The following is a 21,096-nucleotide window of genomic DNA, read 5'->3' as shown; positions in this document are numbered from 1 at the left end:
TTGCCATCTTTATGTAATACATGTTACCACTAGCCACTTTAAACTATGCCACTTTATGTTTACATACCCTACAGTACTCATCTCATATGTATATACCGTACTCTATACCATCTACTGCATCTGCCATGCCGTTCTGTACCACCACTCATTCATATATCTTTATGTACATATTCTTTATCCCCACACTTGTGTGTGTGTGTAAGGTAGTAGTTGTGGAATTGTTTAGGTTAGATTACTTGTTGTTATTACTGCATTGTCGGAACTAGAAGCACAAGCATTTCGCTACACTCGCATTTAACATCTGCTAACCATGTGTATGTGACTAATAAAATTTGATTTGATTTGATTTGATAGCACTCAGACCCCTTGACTTTTTCCACATTTTGTTACATTACAAACTTATTCTAAAATTGATTAAATTGTTTTTCCCCTCATCAATATACACACAATATACCATAACGACAAAGCAAAAACAGGGTTTTAACCACATAACCACATTTGTGGTCACTTTTGAGAATGGTGTTTTCCGCTAATTGATTGCATTTTGGAACGTTCACGCTTTTAGCCAGCAATTACTGTGTGTGCATTGCTGCGCTTATAATGAGAAAAAATGGCCTATAGTTTATCAACATTTTAAGCTAAATGTTCTGATCTGTTGCATCAGCCTCATTGACTTTAAACGTTTTTTTGATGCTAGTGGTAGTATTAATTTCGATTGCATCCCCACAACTGTACCTGTCACGCCCAGATCTGTTTCACCTGTCCTTGTGCTTGTCTCCACCCCTCCAGGTGTCGCCAATCTTCCTCACTTACAGTGGCTTCGAAAGTATATTCACCCCCTTTGGCATTTTTTCCTATTTTTTCTTAACTTATTTTGGGGGGTTTGTATCATTTGATACACAACAGCCTACCACTTTGAAGATGCAAAATATGTTTTATTGTGAAACAAACAAGAAATAAGACAAAAAAACTGAAAACTTGAGCGTGCATAACTATTCAACCCCCAAAGTCAATACTTTGTAGAGTCACCTTTTGCAGCAATTACAGCTGCAAGTCTCTTRGGGTATGTCTCTATAATCTTGGCACATCTAGCTACTGGGATTTTTGCCTGTTCTTCAAAGCAAAACTGCTCCAGCTCCTTCAAGTTGGATGGGTTCTGCTGGTGTACAGCAATATTTAAGTCATACCACAGATTCTCAATTGGATTGAGGTCTGGGCTTTGACTAGGCCATTCCGAAACATTTAACTGTTTCCCCTTAAACCAGTCGATTGTTGCATTACCAGTATGCTTAGGGTCATTGTCCTGCTGGAAGGTGAACCTCGTCCCAGTCTCAAATCTCTGGAAGACTGAAACAGGTTTCCCTCAAGAATTTCCCTGTATTTAGCACCATCCATCATTCCTTCAATTCTGACCAGTTTCCCAGTCCCTGCCGATGAAAAACATCCCCACAGCATGATGCTGCCACCACCACCATTCTTCACTGTGGGGATGGCGTTCTCGAGGTGATGAGAGGTGTTAAGTTTGTGCCAGACATAGCGTTTTCCTTGGCCAAAAAGCTAAATTTTTGTCTCATCCAACCAGAGTACCTTCTTCCATATGTTTGGGGAGTCTCCCACATGCCTTTTGGCGAACACCAAACATGATTGCTTATTGTTTTCTTTAAGCAATGGCTTTTTTTCTGGCCGCTCTGCCGTAAAGCCCAGCTCTGTGGAGTGTACGGCTTAAAGTGGACTTATGGACAAATACTTCAATCTCCGCTGTGGAGCTTTGCAGCTCCATCAGGGTTATCTTTGGTCTCTTTGTTGCCTCTCTGATTAATGCCCTCCTTGTCTGGTCCGTGAGTTTTGGTGGGCGGCCCGCTCTTGGCAGGTTTGTTGTGGTGCCATATTCTTTCCATTTTTWAAAATAATGGATTTAAATGGTGCTCCGTGGGATGTTCAAAGTTTCAGATAATTTTTTATAACCCAACCCTGATCTGTCCTTCTCCACAACTTTGTCCCTGACCTGTTTGGAGAGCTCCTTGGTCTTCATAGTGCTGCTTGCTTGGTTGTGCCCCTTGCTTAGTGGTGTTGCAGACTCTGGGGCCTTTCAGAACAGGTGTATATATACTGAGATCATGTGACAGATCATGTGACACTTAGATTGCACACAGGTGGACTTTATTTAACTAATTATGTGACTTCTGAAGGTAATTGGTTCCACCAGATCTTATTTAGGGGCTTCATAGCAAAGGGGGTGAAAACATATGCATCCACCACTTTCCGTTTTATATTCTTTGTAATTTTTTGAAACAAGTTATTTTTTTCATTTACTTCACCAATTTGGACTATTTTGTGTATGTCAATTACATGAAATCCAAATAGAAATCCATTTAAATTACAGGTTGTAATGCAACAAAATAGGAAAAACGCCAAGGGGGTGAATACTTTTGCAAGGCACTATATCCCCTGGGTATTTATACCTGTGTTTTCTGTCTGTCTGCGTCAGTTTGTCTTGTTTGTTCAAGCCTACCGGCATTTTGTGTCTCAGCTCCTGCTTTTTCCAGTATGTCTTTTCTCGTCCTCCTGGATTTGACCCCTGCCTGTCCTGACTCCAAGCCCGCCTGCCTGACCACTCTGTCTACCCCTGAGCCTGGCTGCCGTCCTGTACCATTGTTACTTCTACACAGTCTGCACTTGGGTCTTCCCTGAAACCTGATAGTCTGGTACTATGTTTGGGCTCCCGAGTGGCGCAGCGGTCTAAGGCACTGCACCTCAGTGTTTGAGGTGTCACTACAGACACCCTGGTTCAATTCCAGGCTGTATCACAACTGGCCATGATTGGGAGTCCCTAACCTTTATTTAACTAGGCTTGTCAGTTATGAACAAATTCTTATTTACAATGACGGCCTGCAGGGCCAATTGTTGCCCAATTGTGCGCCGCCCCATGGGACTCCCAATCACGACCGGTTGTGATACAGCCTAGAATCAAACCGGGGTCTGTAGTGATGTCTCTTGCACTGAGATGCAGTGCCTTAGACCGCCGCGCCACTCAGAAAGAGAGTCAACGCTTTGATTATGGCCATGATTCATACAGGTGACGCCTTTTTAAAGTGTTTCAACTAAATTACATTGTCATCTGGGTCTTCTGGTGATACACAAATCAGGATTCTAACCCAGGGTAAAATGTAGWCTTCACCCAAGGCTACAGACTGAGTCATGCTCCTACAGTCCATGTAGGCCATTATTTCATCAGGAAATATCAATGAAAAAAAGAAGTTAGTTGTGTCCAGTTTAATAAAGGTGTAGAACCAATGCACAAGAAGCCCCTTTTCCTGTCTCCTCAACCCTTCTGTTCCCTCTCTCCCTCCCACCCTGACACACAACACATTACTACTGCCAGGGAGGAGAGAGACAAAAGCCTCTACGGTGGATACAGGAGGAGGAAGGGGGATGGATGAATGAAAAAGCCTGGCCCAGGTTGTAAATTGTGACCCAGTTATGGTGTTGAGTAGCTGTGTTGGCGCCGCCAGGAAAGGGATCCCCATGGCACAGTGCAGCTCTCAGGGCAGGCAACCATTTAGCTGTGCCCTTACAGACCCATGCAGGAGGGACTGCAGAGGGAGGGAACAGTCTGACAGGACCAAGGAAACATGCTTCAAACTCTCTCTCTGTCTACTGTACTGTACCTCTCTCTCTCTTGCGCTCTCTCTCCCTCTGTATATTTCCCATTATCTCTCTCTCGCCTTCTTTCTCCCTCTGTTTATTCCCCTTCTCTCTCTCCCTCTGTTTATTCTGCTTCTCTCTCTCTCTCTCTCTGTTTATTCCCCACTCAATTCAATTCAATTGAAGGGCTTTATTRGCATGGGAAACATATGTTAACATTGCCAAAGCAAGTGAAGTAGATAATAAACAAAAGTGAAATAAACAATACAAATGAACAGTAAACATGACACTCACAGAAGTTCCAAAAGAATAAAGATATTTCAAATGCATATTATGTATATATACAGTGTTGTAACGATGTGCAAATAATGAATGTACAAAAGGGAAAATAAATCAAAACATAAATATGGGTTGTATTTACAATGGTGTTTGTTCTTCACTGGTTGCCCATTTCTTGTGGCAACAGGTCACAAATCTTGCTGCTGTGATGGCACACAGTGGGGTCTCCCTCTCTATCCCCCCTCTCCTTATTCCTCTCCACCTCTTCCTCTCTTAATTGCAGAGGTCTGGGGGAAAAGTAGACGGCCAAACTAAACCCCAGACAGATAGATTGGCACAAATCCACCACCTCAGGATATCAGCAGTTTCAAGCCATTTGTCAACATGAGTATTGGTGATTAAATGACTGATTCATACTTCTGATCATCTGTAACATAGCTCTCCGCAACTCGACAGCTTTTCTCAGTAAATTGTAACAAATGACAGGTCATGTCATCCTTTATGAATGGGTAACTTGATCTTCGTACAGCTTCAGAGGGTGCTCTCCTGCATGCTGAATGAAGACCTTTCTTATTTATAACAACACCAAAAACCACTTAATGGTCATACAATCAATGTCTTTGCTTCAGACATCCAGGTAGCCAACAGGAGAAACTGATGTATTACCCTCCCAGGGATGCTTTATGCTAAGCCTCTTAGATAATGGTCAGGCAGGGAACGTGACACATGTGAAATCCATTGGTCTGTAAGCTACATAATAGACTGGCCTCTGAACTAGCCAAATAAGGTTTTTAGTTGATTTTAGGTAAACTATGGGTTTGAAACTATAAATATACAACAGAGGGTTTCTATAGACTAGCTAGCACAATACCATGTCAGCCATATTGAGTGTACCCATGAGGGTGAAGTCAAATTTCCATTCTAGTAATTATATTTCTATGCTAGTTGCACCCTTCTAGGTGGTGTGGTCTTACCTGGGTAATGAGGCTCTTGAGCTCGGTCCTCTCCACCTCCCAGGAGGCCTTAGCGCGGGCAAACTGCTGGGTCAGTTCCTGAGAGCCCTGGCGCTCCTCTCGCAGCTCCCCGCTCAGATCCTGGAGCGCTCCCTTCAGGTCTGCCAGTGTGCTGCTCACGCCACTCGTCTAGGCCACGGACAGGATGGAGAATCAGTGAGATGAACATGACATTTGAGAGGATCTCCATGTCATGCATTTGATCAATAACTGCTGTTTCCTGTGTGTTGTCGGGGTTGTTTTCAGTAGACACTAAACAGAAAGAACCCACTGAAACCGAGAGGAACAACCTGAACTTGTCCAATAACAAAAGCTTGTTTTTGTTTTCTGTAGCAAAACATTTTTGCAAYGGTGTGCACTAATGAATATGACCCAGGTGTGACCTGTTCCTGCACCTGTGTGTAGCTCTTCTCCAGCACACAGAGCTCTTTGGAGATGGTGGGGCAGAGGTGCTGCTCCTCTGCGGAGGTCATCTTGTTGTCTCCCTGTAGGGGGTGGGCGGCCAGACTCTCCTCCTCCAGCAGCAGGTACAGGTCCTTCAGGCTGTTCACCTGTAGGGACATACGCAGCAAATTATTAGTCAGCCAAGTTTCTTAAACAGCTCATTTATTTTATTTAACCCAGTAAGTTGACTGAGAACACATTCTCATTTACAGCAACAGCCTGGGGAATAGTTACAGGATGAACGAGCCAATTGGAAGCTGGGGATGATTAGGTAACCGTGATGGTATGAGGGCCAGATTGGGAATTTAGCCAGGACACCAGGGTTAACACTCCTACTCTTACGATAAGTGCAATGGAATCTTTAGTGACCACAGAGAGTCAGGACACACGTTTAATATCCCATCCGAATGACGGCACCCTACACAGGGCAACGTCCCCAATCACTGCCCTGGGGCATTGGGATATTTAAAAATGTTTAGACCAGAGGAGAGGGTGCCTCCTACAGACCCTCCAACACTACTTCCAGCAGCATCTGGTCTCCCATCCAGGTACCAACCAGGACAAACCAACGCTTAGTTTCAGAAGCAAGCCAGCAGTGGGATGCAGGGTGGTATCCTGCTGGCTAACGAGGATAAAATAAAATCAACCAACCAAACTACTCTGCCACAGCTAAGTGGCTGATTCAAAGGGAGAGGGGGGCTAGTCAGTCCCGTACCTCCAAGACATCCTTGGCCTCCGTGTCCAGCTTGCGTCCCAGCCGCCACTGTTTGAGGAAGCAGCGCAGCTTGAGGCTGAGCAGCAGCAGGGTCTGCTTGAGCTGCTGGGACTCCTGCAACATCAGGTTCCTCTCTTGGCTCCAGAACTTCTGCTGCAGCCGCGTCTGCAGACTCAGACTCTGTAGCTGGAAGTCCCTCCTCGTCAGGGCCTTCTGGTGCTCCTCCTGCAGCTGGAGACAGAGGGAGAGACAAACACACGCAGGCAGGCAGGCGTACGCACACACACATAGAGAGAGAGGAGACAGTGCCAGTGTTGTTATGATAAGGGATTAGGTGCAGCACCGTTTATGGAGTTTGCTTTAGCTGTTTGCTAAGTGGGTGAATGATAATAAACTGCTGTTGTTGTACATATCATAGTAGTGATACCATACTGTCCTCAGGTGTGGTGCATACTCTGTATTAGCATTGCCAAGACGTTACAGTAACAATGCTCTGTGTGGTTTAGAAGGGTTTGGCTGTAGTCAGTGTTGTGTACATAGATATAGAACAGTTTGATGATTGTGTACCTGTGTGAATGTCTGTGAGCTACTGTGGGTGGGGTCTCTGTGATCCTGTCTCTCCACAGTCAGTTCCTCCTGCGTCCTGCAAGCATTCTCCCTCGCCTCCAACAGAAGGGCCTGCAGCTCACTGATCTGCTGAGGGAGGGAGGGAGCAAGCGTGAGAGCGAGAGAGCGATACACCATTATAGCTAGATTACAATACACTCTGCAATGCTATATCACCCTGTAAAGTGTAAAGCATACCACACCACTTCCCACAACTGAAAAATATCCTCCATTGATAACTCACTTACTGGAGTTACTGTTCCCCTTAGTGTTTTTCTTCACTTCTCGCTAACCCGTGGTGGGGGAACAACAATCCAACCGTATGTCACACAGTTAAAGACATACAGCACACTCACACACCACACTGGGCCCCATGGTCCAACAAATACACCTCATCTTTAGTACTGTCACATGCTTCATTTGGCCATTGAGTGAGAGGAGTTACTGTTCCCCTTAGTGTTCTTCTTCTTCACTTCTCGCTAACCCGTGGTGGGGGCCACCCCAGCCTACCATTAGCGCTAACCTACGAAATGCTACTCAAATGGCCTCCGTTCTAACGTCAGGCACAAGACCAGCCACTCAAGCTTTTCATTATCACTCAGCGCCCACCATTTTATCCCCACCAATTAGTGTGTAGAATTGGATAAGGTGGGAGAATGGGGGTGTTCTATGGAAGACTGAAATACCCCGAGGGGCATTAATAGACTCTGAAGGTTTAAAAAGAAACATTATTCCATTATCCAATATCCACTGTGTCATAATGTTCCATGGATAACTGTGTTTAAATGGCACTTTAAGACTACTGCTGTGTTTTGAGGTACAATAACAACCTTTATGTTTTGTCCCAAGGTTCTCTGAGGGCTTTGACAGATAAGTGAAAATACAATGTTATTATTTTAATGTTAGCTTATTTAGATGTTGCATTGCTGGAATCATTTTTTGTTTGTTTGTTGAGTTGCACACTCAATATCTACTCATAATCTACTACAATCTACTTGGTTATTTACTAGGGATAACCAACATCTTGGCAGTATGCCCTCCCAACAACTCTACCCTCACTGTGTATTCTGAGAGAGTCCCTGCCAGTGCAAGTCCCAATTGCACTATTACTCAGCCAGTCACAAATTGATTTGCAGCAGATTTCTTTATAAAATGTATACCGTAGCTCGCTTCTGCATTTCTCCCCCTTTCTCCTTCTCCTCAGCAGCCTCTGTAAGTGACTTCTGACACCCTCATTTTCTCACCAAAGGGATCCAAGGAGTAAGAGTGAAGGGAGCTCAATTTCAGCTGCTAAACCTTTCAATTTCCTCACATTCCAATGCATATTCGCCTCATAGACCATAACAATTGTATAAAAGGCTTACATTCCCCAGCCAAGCCTTAGACACAGACTCCATGCATATAAATGGATAACCTGCTGTCAGTTTCCAATGCCTTTCACAGCATTATGTCAGTCTTACTGTCCTGCAGAAGACTCTTCTATTTAAGTTGCTTTCTGAGCAGGATATAGTACCCTATTTTTAACATTACACAGTTACTCTGAAAGGGTTGGTTGGTGGTAATGGACACAAGAGGCACCACTCAGTGGGGAGAGACCAGGGCCGTATTCATTAGGCACTAAACAGGAGAAAACTGACTAAAACAAGGAGGGACTACCTGCACAACGTTTTGAAACTATGTTCCCTAATGAATAGGACCCAGAACACAGTCACCCTGATGGACCCCAGGTTCCCACCAACATCCATGTCCATACATCAGCCCTGTCATTGATCACTGAGAGGGGAGAGGAGCAGGGTGGATGATAATGTGTAGAAGCCAACAGTAGTTTGTGATGCAGAGGTTACTGAGAGAGACACAGGGTGAATTATTAGACCTACTTATTTCAAACACGTGGCCCGTGGGCCAAAAGTCACCCACAAGCTGATTTAATGTGGCCCGCTGAATGTTGTCATAGTTAACCGCCTACTATGATTATCTAATTCTATATTTCGAGAATGTGTTTAATTCTGGAGATACAGAGAAATCAACTGAGTTATTGAACCTTTAATAACCAGCCTACTGACAGCAACAATGAGGTTCTCTAGTTCTCACAGTTAGGGAGTGTGTGTTCAGATGACTAACTGATTATGTGCTACAGTACAGCCCAGAGAGAAACCTTCCCTTTCATGACTCTCATATTATAAACCCAACATTGTATATCCTGTAAGAGGAGAGCGGGCTGTGGCGATTGTGTTGCTCTCTGCTCTATTCATCGCTTCTGCAGTTGCCCCTCCCTCACAGCCCAGGTTTCCAAGGAGACCTGCTACGGAAAGGTCAAACGAACACTGAGCAGCAGACACTTCCTCTGCTCACTTCAAGAGCTGATGTCATTGTGTTTACTGCAGCGTGATTCCAGCCTGATTCCCCCACTATCTATCACATGAAAGAACGAGGGAAGCGAGCCTAAAGACAGCCTAAACCGCATGTTTGGGCCATCAAGGAGTGCACAGTGTGTGTGTGTGTGTGTGTGTGTGTGTGTGTGTGTGTGTGTTGTGTGGTGTGTGTGTGTGTGTGTGTGTGTGTGTGTGTGTGGTGTGTGTGTGTGTGTGTGTGTGTGTGTGTGTGTGTGTGTGTGTGTGTGTGTGTGTGTGTGTGTGTGTGTGTGTGTGTGTGTGTGTGTGTGTGTGTGTGTGTGTGTTGTGTGTGTGTGTCGCGTGTGCGTGTTTGTGCATGCATGTGTTTATTTTGACTGTTCTATGCAGTTAGACCTACCAGGGCTGTGTCCGTCTCCTGTTTAACCTGGTTCTTGTTGCTGTCAATGTGGCTGTCACCCTCCTCCTCCTCCTGACCTTTCACTTCGCGCTCTGATTGGTTCCTAAAGTTGGGCTGCTGCATGCATGGGCAAGTTAATGAATAAAAATGAAACAAAATAATAAAAAGAGGGAAAGAGGAACAGAGGAAAGGGAAGGAAGAAGATGAGGGGAGACATATGGTAGGGAGGGAGGGAATTGAAAACAAAACAATACAACCAAAATGGAAGATCCGTAAGACACATTGAAAATAAAAAATGAACCTCACAGGACAAATAAAAGTATATAAAGGAAAAACAGCTTTGTCAGAGTGGCGTAGGACAGAGTGGAGAACAGAACCAAAACAATGATGAGAAGTGCGAGCGACGGCTGGAGGGTTGGGGGATGAGGGTGGGAGTGAAGGACAGTAAGAGGAGAGTGTAGGAGAGGGGATTAACATAATCAAAGGAGTGAAAGAAGAGAGGGGAAGAAAGGGAAAGGGAAACAAGTGAAGAAAGCAGCGGTCATGGTGCCCATGCAGTGAGAGGGGGGAGATGGAGGGACGGGGTGAGAGAGGGAGAGACGGGGTGAGAGAGGGAGGGACGGGTTGAGAGAGGGAGGGATGAGATGAGAGGGGGAGGGAGAGATGGGGGGATGGGGTGAGAGAGGGAGGGAGGGACGGGGTGAGAGAGCGTATGCGGTTGGGACTCAGTAGGCCTCTAATGGAGCTTAACTCTAAGCATAGAACCAACTTTACTAGAGTGCATTTACTTGGATATGCAAATTGTATTTTGATGTGTGTAAATAGATGGTGGCTTATGGTTTCTATGATTTCTTTATCATTCTAGTTGTCATGCAGCACAGTGGTGGCTCCATTTGAGCCCTGAGCTCTATGTAGCATCTATAACATGTTATAAGGCATCAAAGCAGCATGCGTGTCATGTCATGTGTGCCGGCAGCATTCTGTGCCAGGGAGAAACCATAGTGTGAGCTGGGAAGGGGTGGGAGCAAACGGAACAGAAATAATAGCCTTGCTACAAAAAAGGAGCATATGAAAGAAAAGGAAAGAAACATAATCAATAATAAATGAGTGGTGGGAAGAGGAGGAAGGTGTTCATTCTTACCTTCTGCCCTGCAGTGATCTYACCCGCCTGGTCGTCTGGAGGGCAGGGGTGTGATGCAGAGGGCGCATCCACCACGGAGTCTCCAGCTTCGGACAGTAGAGGCAGGGGAGATGCCCCCTCCACCTGCTCCTTCCCAGGAGGCGCGCTGCCAAGGCTCTCCACTCGCTTCACGAAGGCCTGGAGCTGGGTGTGCAGCGCTCGCAGCCTGCCCGTCAGAGCCTCCACCAGGGGCAGGTCCTGGAGCTCCGAGGGTTGGGACTGCTGGCTCTTCTCTGGGACACAGTGCTCTGCAGTCTCCCCGGAGGAGTTGGAGGAGATCTTGCGGTAGAGGGAGAGGGAGGGGCAGTTGGAATCGGAAGCGGTCAGCAGCTGGATGGCTGTAGAGATGAGGCGGGCCTGGTCCCTCATGGCCAGCAGGGCCTCATGGTCCTTCAGCCCCAGGGGAACGTTACCGTGCAGGTGAATGGGAACCCCCGTGGACGTCTTCTTCTCCTTCTCCTCCAGGGGCTTGTTCTCCCCTCCAATGGGGCCTTCCCGGCACGCTTGGCTGGGGAGGCACTCGGCCGAGTCCCCTGCCTCAGCGTCGGTCTCTAGGGCGGGCCTAGAAGAGCTGTGGTAGGAGGCCAGGTCGCAGCGCTGCAGGTTGGACAGCAACACACGGTTCTCGTACTGGAGCTTCTTCACTTTACCGCTCAGCTCCCCGATCTGGAGCCTGGCGGCCTGCAGCAGCTCCTCATGGGGGGCCTCGGTGGTGATGAGAGCTCCCCCACCATGACCGTCCTCCAGGAGAGAGATGGACGAGGAGTCATCCTGGTTTGGGTCCAACGTCAGCGGCAGCTCCGACTTGTAGCGATTGATCTCATTCATCAGCAGCTTGTTCTGCTCCTCCATCTCCAGCAGCGAGCGCCGTAGCAGCTCCGCTTCCTCCTCCACAAACTGCAGGTGCCTCTGGAGCTCCATCACGTTATCCAGACTTCCTCCTCCAGGGCCTCCCATGCCTCCCACCCCCAGCCCTGGAGGCAGCTCCTGGCCCTTCATGTCGTCCATCTCGGCCCGTAGGCCACGGTTCTCCACCTCCAGTTCCACAATGCGCCGGCTCAGCAGGTTGGCTTCCTCCTCCACCAGCTTCAGGTGAACTCTAACCTCGGCCTCGCGGGTGTGGGGTGAGTCGTTGACCTCGTCCACGGTGAGTGAGGCGTCCACATCGCCGTAGACCGAGCGGTACTTGGCCAGCTCCTCCCGCATGGCCTCGCTGTCCTTGGCCATCTTGGTCAGCTTCTTGCACATGAGCACGGACTCCTCCTTGGCAAAATGGAGCTGGCACTTGAGGTCAGAGTTGTCCTCCTGCTGGCCCCAGAGAGGCACAGAGACAGGCTGTTAGGAACACTGACAACACACTGACTCACTCACTCACACACACAATGACAATAAATCCTTTCACATACCACAGAGAGAGAGACCAAGAGAAAGATTGTGAGGCCAAAATGACAAATGAAAAAACAAAAAAATTGTTTGGGAGTTTCTTTCTGGCTTGAACTCATCTGACATCCTCATATTAACCCCTTCAAATATTTAGACCAATGCAAAGCTATGGATTTTTTGGGGGCAAAGTGGGATAGGTTGATGCAACACTGTGGAGTCATGCATCATACTATATTACAGTGTAATGTGTGCTAGCTGGGGGCATTGAGGTACATTGGTGTATTTATAAACGACATAAGCCATTTTGAATATTAAACACCTGCTATTATTTAACCAACTGACTCAAAATGRTGAAGACCCATTAAATAACGTGTTGTGTACTTTATTGGTGATGGGGCTATTTCCCAGAACATCAAACACATTCTGGAGAGGGTTTACACCATTTACGGTATGTCACAGTGGCACTCCAATAATATGATATTAAGCATTAACCTCATCCCCACAGAAATGGAGGAAGAGAGAGGGAGAGACAGAGCGAACACTGGACACTGTGGAACACACATTTTTTACTATCTCATCCTGGAATACAGGTCTGCCTTTGGATTAAAGAGCCGGAACCCAGACTTCATCAAATAAATTAGCATCCTACAAGAAACATGGTATAGAGGAGATCCAATTTGTAAGTCGCTCTGGATAAGAGCGTCTGCTAAATGACTTAAATGTAAATGTAAATGTAATGGACCCGCTGGTTGCCCTCTAAGTTACAGAGTTGTTAGTCCCATTGTCACGACTTCTACCGAAGGTAACTCCTCTCCCTGTTCGGGCGGCGCTCGGCGGTTGGCGTCGCCGGTTTACTAGCCGCCACCGATCCCTTTTTCCTTTTCTGTTTGTTTTGTCTGTGATTCTTTTCACACCTGGTTTCAATTGGGTTTATTTCTGTGTGTTTATAGGGTACCTGTTGCCTGCCTTAGTTCGTGCGGGATTAGACTTGTGTGTATTGCGCTCGATTGTATTTGATTGTTGAGTTCACGATTTACGCACGTGTATGTAAAGTGTCGGAACTGTGTTTGTTCCTCCGTGCGTTTGCACGAGTTGCTGGGTATCGTGAGCGTAGTTTTTGGATTTTCGTCTGTGCCATTTTTGTATTGGTGGACTATATGATTAAACACGCTTCTCAGACATCCCTGCTCTCCTGTGCCTGACTCGTACACCTCCCACCGAGACGCACGTTATCACACCCATCCACCAAACTACCAGGTGTGAAACAAGAAAAAAGACTCAGGATGTAAGCTAATTTGGTATAGAGAACACCTAACCCACTCTATCAAATTAATCAAAACAGGAACATTTTAGATTTGGTTAGAAATAAATAAATAAGGAAATAATCTCAATAGAGAAAAATATCCTAAGGTGCCTTCGGAAAGTATTCAGACCCCTTGACTTTTTCCACATTTTGTTAGGTTACAGCCTTATTCTAAAATTGATTAAATTGTTTCTGTTCCTCATCAATCTACACACAATACCCCTTAATGACAAAGCAAAAACAMATTTTTAGAAATGTTTGCTAATTTATGAAAAACAAAAAATTTAAATAACACATTTACATAAGTATTCAGACCCTTTACTCAGTACATCGTTGAAGCACCTTTGGCAGCGATTACAGCCTCGAGTCTCCTTGGGTATGATGCTACAAGCTTGGCACACCTGTACTTAGTGAGTTTCTCCCATTCTCCGCAGATCCTCTCAAGCTCTGTCAGGTTGAATGGGGAGCGTTGCTGTACAGCTATTTTCAGGTCTCTCCAGAGATGTTCGATTGGGTTCAAGTTCGGGCTCTGGTTGGGCCACTCAAGGACATTCAGAGACGTGTCCCGAAGCCACTCCTGCGTTGTCTTGGCTGTGTGCTTAGGGTCAATGTCCTGTTGGAAGGTGAACCTTTGCCCAGTCTGAGGTCCTGAGCACTCTGGAGCAGGTTTTCATCAAGGAGGAACTCTGGAGCTCTGTCAGAGTGACCATCGGGTTCATGGTCACCTCCCTGACCAAGATCCTTTTCCCCCGATTGCTCAGTTTGGTTGGGCTGCCAGCTCTAWRAGTCTTGGTGGTTCCAAATTTCTTTAATTTAAGAATGATGGCAGCCACTTTGTCCTTGGGGACCTTCAATGCTGCAGACATTTTTTTGGTACCCTTCCCCAGATCTGTGCCTCGACACATCCTGTCTCAGATCGCTACGGACAATTCTGTTGACCTCATGGCTTTGTTTTTGCTCTGAGATGCACTGTCAACTGTGGGACCTTATATAGACAGGTGTGTGCCTTTCTAAATCATGCCCAATCAATTGAATTTACTRCAGGTGGACTCCAATCAAGTTGTAGAAACATCTCAAGGATGATCAATGGRAACAGGATGCACCGGAGCTCAATTTCGAGTCTCATAGCAAAGGGTCTGAATASTTATGTAAATAATATTTTTTTATACATTTACCAAAAAAAATGCTTTGTCATTATGGGGTATTGTGTGTAGATTGATGATTTAAAATATATATTTTTACAATACGGCTGTAACGTAACAACATTTGTAAAAATGGAAGGGGTCTGAATACATTCAGAATACACTGTATTTTCCCTTTCATACTTCTTTTAAAACGTTTGTGTGTAATGTTTCATGTTCATTTTTGATTGTTTATTTCCCTTGTTTATTTCCCATTTGTTTATGGTCTATTTCACTTGCTTTGGCAATGTAAACATATGTTTCCCTTTGAATTGAGAGAGGAATGTGCACAGTCTGAGCTGGTTATGTCAACCTAGTAATACTGTATGTTGTGCTATCTGTGAATCATCTCCCCCATCAACTGCCTCCCCAACTCCCACTATGGACTAAATTGTGAAAGCAAGAACAATCAGTGTAACTGTAATACTTTAGTACTGACTTTGGGTTCAATAGCTGAGGTAAGAATCAGAGGTGAGTGTCTGGAGACAAAATGCTGCAGCTGCAGTCTGTTTCTTTGGTTGATTCGTTTTCAAATCTATATGAGATTTTCCCTTTGGCTGTTCAATGTAGAACAAAGTTGAAGGTCTCTGTTGGTCTAAGTTACCTGGACAGATGGCTTCTTCTCTGGCTTGTTGTTTGGCCGAGCGCCTCTCTTCTTCAGAGAGTTCTGGAAATAGAGAGAAACACATACAATTGACAATAATTAGTATCAATCAATCAATGAAATTATATTTCCATAGCCCTTTCAATAACAACAGTTGTCACAAAGTGCTTTTACAGTAACCCGACCTAATGTTAGGCCCTAGACCCCCGAAGGGCTAGCATCAGCACATTGGCTAAGGTGTTATACAACATAATAATACCACCTTGAGTCTATAACCCTTCTCCCCCACCCCCCCAGGCATGCCCTTTCACCCAGTTTATCATCACCATGGAGATGTTTATCCCCACAGTGACACCAATAGGGGTGTGGAGCTACAGTTGACTGCATTGCTACTATGTAAACAGAGAGTATAAGATAAAGAGGGAGATGAGGGAGAGGGAATGAGGATAGGGAGAGAGAGAGGAGTGTGAGAGAAAAGGGAAAGGATAGAGAGAGAAGGAGAGAGAGGAGAGAGAAAGATGAAAGAGTTGAAGAGAAAGAGAGGGAGAGAGGGAGGGATAGAGGAGAGAGAGAACGCGAGAGAGGGAAGGATAGAGAGAAAGAAATGTGTGTAAACTGAGACGAGACAATAAAGAGAACATGAGCACCGTTGCTAATGACAGCTAGCCCCTCCCCCTGGTCACCTGGGCTTCAGTACACTGAGTTAGATCCTAATAGATCCTCAATCCTACCAGAGTCCTGAGAGATCACACACACACAAGACGCAAGACGCAAGCAGACAGACGAGCTGCAGAACAAGCTTATCTCAAGCTTATCTCGCTAAGGCGTTTCCATGGAAACTGGCTACTTTCTCCGCATTGAGCTGACTGGTGAAAAAAGCAGGGATATCCAGTCCACTCTGCTGTGTCTTATTCAATCAAGCTGAAAACAAACAAGACCCTGCTTACCACAGGACAGTATATAGCCTTTAAAACAGTGGACCCCCCCCCCCCACACACACACACACACCCACACCACACACACACACACACCACCACACACACACACACACACACACACACACACACACACACACACACACACACACACACCATCCAGGACCAATTCCCCTAGTGGAAAAAGCCAGCTGGAGAGAAAGCAGGGTAACTAGACTGGATTTAAAGTGGTGCTGGTACTACATAAAGAGCAGCATCCAATCCAATCTCAGCCCCCATTTTGTGTTTGCTGACAATGTCACGCAGTTTAGCTGAGAACCTTTTAATGGTGCTAAACTTCACTGTGGAATCAATGGCGCGGAGAGATAATGGAACTATTGATCTGGACACATATCGACCAACTTTGGGACACTTTTCCGTTTTGTTTCGACCATTGGTTTCGTCAGGCCAGCTGTAACAGTCTCGCTATGACAAGTGACAGGGATGTAGAGGTGTCACTGCGACAGGCAAGTCAACACTATTCTAACACAGAGCTAAACCACAATACCTATTCATCATCTATAAATCCCCTTTATGATACATCTCATAGATTTTTCTTCTGTCCCCTAAACCTATTTTGTTATCTGTATCAAATATCAATAACTTTCACACTTCCCCCTCATCCTTCCCTCCTCCCCTCACACTAAAGCTCTCCCGGTGCATCCCAAATGGCACCCAATTCCCCATGTTGTGCCCTATGGGCCCTGGTTAAAAGTAGTGCAATTTATAGGGGACAGGGTGGCATTTGGGACACTGCCCTGCTCTGCGATCTCACGTCCCGAAAAGAACCAGATAAAATTCCACCCACTCTGCCAAGTTGATGTAATCGGCCGGCTCTCTCTGTACAACAGCTACGTGTCATCCAGAACACAAGGTCACTCACACAAACAATGCAGTAAAACACTGAGAGAATACCGGGACAACGTTAGGGAGATGAGCTTTGAAATTAGGTTTCTGTATGTAAAATGGTGCCACTCCAGGCCTGCCTGTCTCATGCCTTTACACACACATACACAGTGTACAGTTAAAGACACACACACACACAGAGATGTATGCATGCACACACCCTATCGTCAGCAAAAGAAGCATTGAAAAGCATGTGCCTGTGCTATCTGATGCCATGGTCCTGTGGGTGTATGTCAACAGGTTGTAACTCTAGATATGTGGGCTGGGTAACCTGAGGCCTGGAGGGGGTAACCTGAGGCCTGGAGGGGGTAACCTGAGGCCTGGAGGGGGTAGGTAGGTCAAATAATCCCTGGCTGGATGTCTCTCTCCTGGGAGAGGGAGGTAGAGATGTGTGGACCTGGCCATCATGCCCGACACACTTATGCCTACAACAGTTCTGCTAGGTTTGGCTTGGCTTGGCTTGGTTTGGCCCTATAGTGTAACTCAGCCATAAGTCATCTTGCCTCGACCTGACTGGTCTTAGGAAATAATGCCTGGTGCACAGGAAATAACTGAGACGTTGACATGACTTTGTCATGTATGAGGAACCATGCCGGCATCCTTTCTTACACAACCTCACAGTCCACAGCTGGGAAAGATACACTTGTGTAATGGGCTCAACAATGAATGTTAGGATAGGAATGGACATCATCTCAACATTCATGTGGGTTTGCTGGATATCTCATGGGTTTGTTATGGATCTGTGTGTGGGGAGCGGTTAACCCTTTACTGCAGAGGGCTAAATCAGGGTCACACAGAGTGTTTATTGGTAGTCTTAAACAAATCTACTTTGAAACAAAAGTATATACACCTCACACACATGGTTATGGGCTTAAGGAAAAAAATATATATTTTCACATTTTAGTCATTTAGCAGGCGCTCTTATCTAGAGCGACTTACAGGAGCAATTAGTGTTAAGTTCCTTGCTCAAAGGCACATCAACTGATTTTTCACCTAGTTGGCTCAGGGATTGGAACCAGCGACCTTCACCATCGACTCAACTAAATGACAAGACACAGCAGCACAGTATTCCAATTTCTCCTTCCTTTGTTTCTGTGTCTGCCGTATCTAAACCGTTACAGGGTGTGAGACGAGGGAGTAAGAAAGGAGGGAGAAAAACCTAGGGAGAGAGGGGAATGGAGAAATGGAAGGGAGGTAAGGAGGAGTGGGAGAGAGTGAGAGAGAGAGTGGAGGATAGCGTTATGCTGACTAGTTTAGAAAGGAGAGTAATAGTGTACCGGAGACCTTGGCATGCCAAGATAGATGAGAGGTCATGACCCTGACGTGACCACAGGAAAAATAGTCAAACACGCCCACTGATGAATCCATCAGGCACTAAAACAATGGATCGCTCCGCCAGCCCGAAGCACCATCACACAGGGGAACTACAACACAGCCATCACAAAATATGGCTTTATCATATTTCAATCAAATTCAATAAAACAGAAGCATGAAACAGACAAAGTAATAAAAGTGTAATGAAATTAGAAATATGAATATCCAATCAGTAGGGTTATTAAAAACCAGTCGATGACATTCTTGTTGTAAGAATGGTGTTATTGCAGTAGCAGACGAGGCCAGTTCTAAATTCAATCTGCGTTCTAAATTCAATCTGCATTCTATCTGCATTGCAGAAGGAGAAGTGAGTAGAATAGTGTATTTGCATTTGCTCTCCAGACTGCTGTATGCAGAGCTGCAGGTGTGATATGATGCTGCTCACTTTCAGCCATCGTGTGAAGGCTGTCAGAAAGAAGGCTGTTGATTGGTCTGACCCTGTGTGTCCACTGGTCTAACCATGTTTCATCAATTTCAAGCAGAGCAGACATAGAGTAATGTTTGAAATGTGTGTGTGTGTTTCTGTCTGTTGGTGTGTCAGTCTGCGTGTGGTGAGTGAAGGGCAACAATAAGGTTGAATGAGAGGGGCAGGGGTTGTCTAGACGTCCTCTAAAGCATATCAGCACAGCACAATCCAGGGGAACAGACATCATGAACACTAGCCACCAGTCCCCTCTCTGTCTCAGTCCCTCCTCTCCTCTCTTCAGGCTCCTATTGTCCCTGTACTGGACTCACAATGGTCCCAAACCCCAACCCTGCATTCACCCAGTCCCAGGGATGAAATGTAACCCTTGACTCTAAGAAAGAGAAAGAGAGAGAAAGAGAGAGAGTGGGGGAGATTAAGCCAATCTGCATAGGAATGGAGAGTAAGAGTGAGAAATGGAAGGGGGAGGGAGACTTACGGATACATATTTAATTTCCTAAACTACAGCGAGCCTTCGTTACAGAGATTGGAGGGATGGATGTGTCATCCATTATCCCACTGCCGCAGACCATCATCAGTGGTGGCCAACGAAACAAATTGGTGAAAGGGGGAGGGTGGAATAGAGGTAGCCTCGCAAAGGATGTGAATCAGTCTGGTATTTACGAGAGGAAAGGAAGGGGTGGAAAAAACATGGAGGACAGGAAATGAAGACCCCTGAAATCCATCTTGACACGAGACAGCTTCGCTCTTCAAAAACCAACGGAAATAACGACAAACGCAAAAACAAACCCCTCCTGCCCTCTCTTTCAGTTCCTGACGCATCTATACATACAATTGGAAATGTGATGATTTGCATACGGATTACTCAGAGATGTTAACATGAACACATGTTGGTGCACACAATTTTTTTCCCAATGTTGTATTAACCAAAACATAAAGAACAGGAATACACATAGGCCTGAGAGATACACTATATACTATTACACAGATTGAGAAAAATCTATTCTGAATATCCAGAAAAGCCAAAGGATTTGAAGCAGTCTTTCACCTGACCTTCACTTCATCCCCCAGCTCCCCGTGCCTCAAACCTTCATCCCCCCCAAGCCTCGTTTTCCGTGCCAAGTCTTCATCCCCCCCAGCTCCCCCTGCCTCAAACCTCCATCCCCCAGCTCCCCATGCCTCAACGCTTCATCCCCCAGCTCCCCAAGCCTCAACACTTCATGCCTCAATCCTCATCCCCCAGCTCCCATGCCTCAACCCTTCATCCCCCCCAGCTCCCCCTGCCTCAAACCTCACCCCCCAGCTCCCCATGCCTCAACCCTCCATCCCCCAGCTCCCCTGCCTCAAACCTCCCTCTCCCAGCTCACCCATGCCTCACCCCTTCATCCCCCAGCCTCAACCCTTCATCCCACAGCTCCCCATGCCTCAACCCTCCACCCAGCCCTGCAACCCTTCATTCCTCAGCTCCCCATGCCTCATTCCTTCATCCCTCCAGCTCACCATGCCTCAACCCTTCATCCCCCAGCTCCCCCTGCCTCAACCCTTCACCCCCCCAGCTCCCCGTGCCTCAACCCATCATCCCCCAGCTCCCCGTGTCTCAAGCCCTTTCATGCCGCCCAGGCCTTTTGAATGAATTCTCTGCGCAACCCTTGAGGTGACCACAGCTCCCCTGCCTCAACTGCCTTCATAGGGAGACCACGCAAAGACGTCCTCATGGTCTGGACGAGGGCTTGAGCGCATGTGGCAACCGGAGGCCCTGGGGGAAAATCCTTCGCTGACAAGGTTTCGCGCGCACATGTAGGCCTCGCGGCGCAGCCAGTTGCGGGGCCGTTGGAAGAGGGTGCATGAAGAGATCGGGGCCTTATGCTCCCCTGGGCGCCTGGAGGTGCAAGGGCCTTGCGCCCATTGGCGGCCGTGATTCAACTCTTCATCCAGACCGACCAGCTTTCCCCAATGCCTCAAACCTTCCTCCACCAGCTCACCCATGCCTCAACCCTCCATCGTCCACCAGCATCCACATGCCTCAGCCTTCCATTCCCCCAGCTCCCCATGCCTGCAACCTCCATCCCCCCAAGCTCCCCATGGCCTCAACCCTTCATCCCCTCCCATCAGCACAAGCAAGCACCCACATGGCCTCAGTAGTCTTCATCCACACCCTGCTCCCCATGCCTCAACCCTTCATGCCACTCCAGCTCCCCCATGCCTGCACTCCTTCAATCACCCATTTCCTTCCAGCTCCCCATTAGCATATCAAAAACTTTCACACCACTCGCCCCAACCCATATTCTCAAACCTCGGTGTCCATCTGAGCTCC

General features: G+C 46.6%; 1 protein-coding gene across 4 annotated transcripts in view; it reads right to left on the bottom strand.

Moving 5' to 3' along the window:
• Positions 1-21,096, bottom strand: part of mtcl2 (microtubule crosslinking factor 2) — a 73,083-nt gene that overhangs the window by 9,575 nt on the left and 42,412 nt on the right. Inside the window, exons 4-10 of one of the 4 annotated variants that reach the window (XM_024005767.2) lie at positions 15,105-15,167; positions 10,595-11,941; positions 9,454-9,570; positions 6,664-6,792; positions 6,097-6,327; positions 5,333-5,488; positions 4,899-5,066 (exon numbers count right to left, since the gene is read on the bottom strand). In XM_024005767.2, coding sequence (XP_023861535.1) covers positions 4,899-5,066; positions 5,333-5,488; positions 6,097-6,327; positions 6,664-6,792; positions 9,454-9,570; positions 10,595-11,941; positions 15,105-15,167 — 2,211 coding nt within the window. The remainder of the gene's footprint in view (positions 1-4,898; positions 5,067-5,332; positions 5,489-6,096; positions 6,328-6,663; positions 6,793-9,453; positions 9,571-10,594; positions 11,942-15,104; positions 15,168-21,096) is intronic. The other 3 variants (XM_024005770.2, XM_024005769.2, XM_024005768.2) reach the window with 3 other exon arrangements.

Source organism: Salvelinus sp. IW2-2015, linkage group LG17 (assembly GCF_002910315.2).
Source record: "Salvelinus sp. IW2-2015 linkage group LG17, ASM291031v2, whole genome shotgun sequence".
NCBI lineage: Eukaryota > Metazoa > Chordata > Actinopteri > Salmoniformes > Salmonidae > Salvelinus > Salvelinus sp. IW2-2015.
This window is presented reverse-complemented; position numbering and strand designations above follow the sequence as displayed.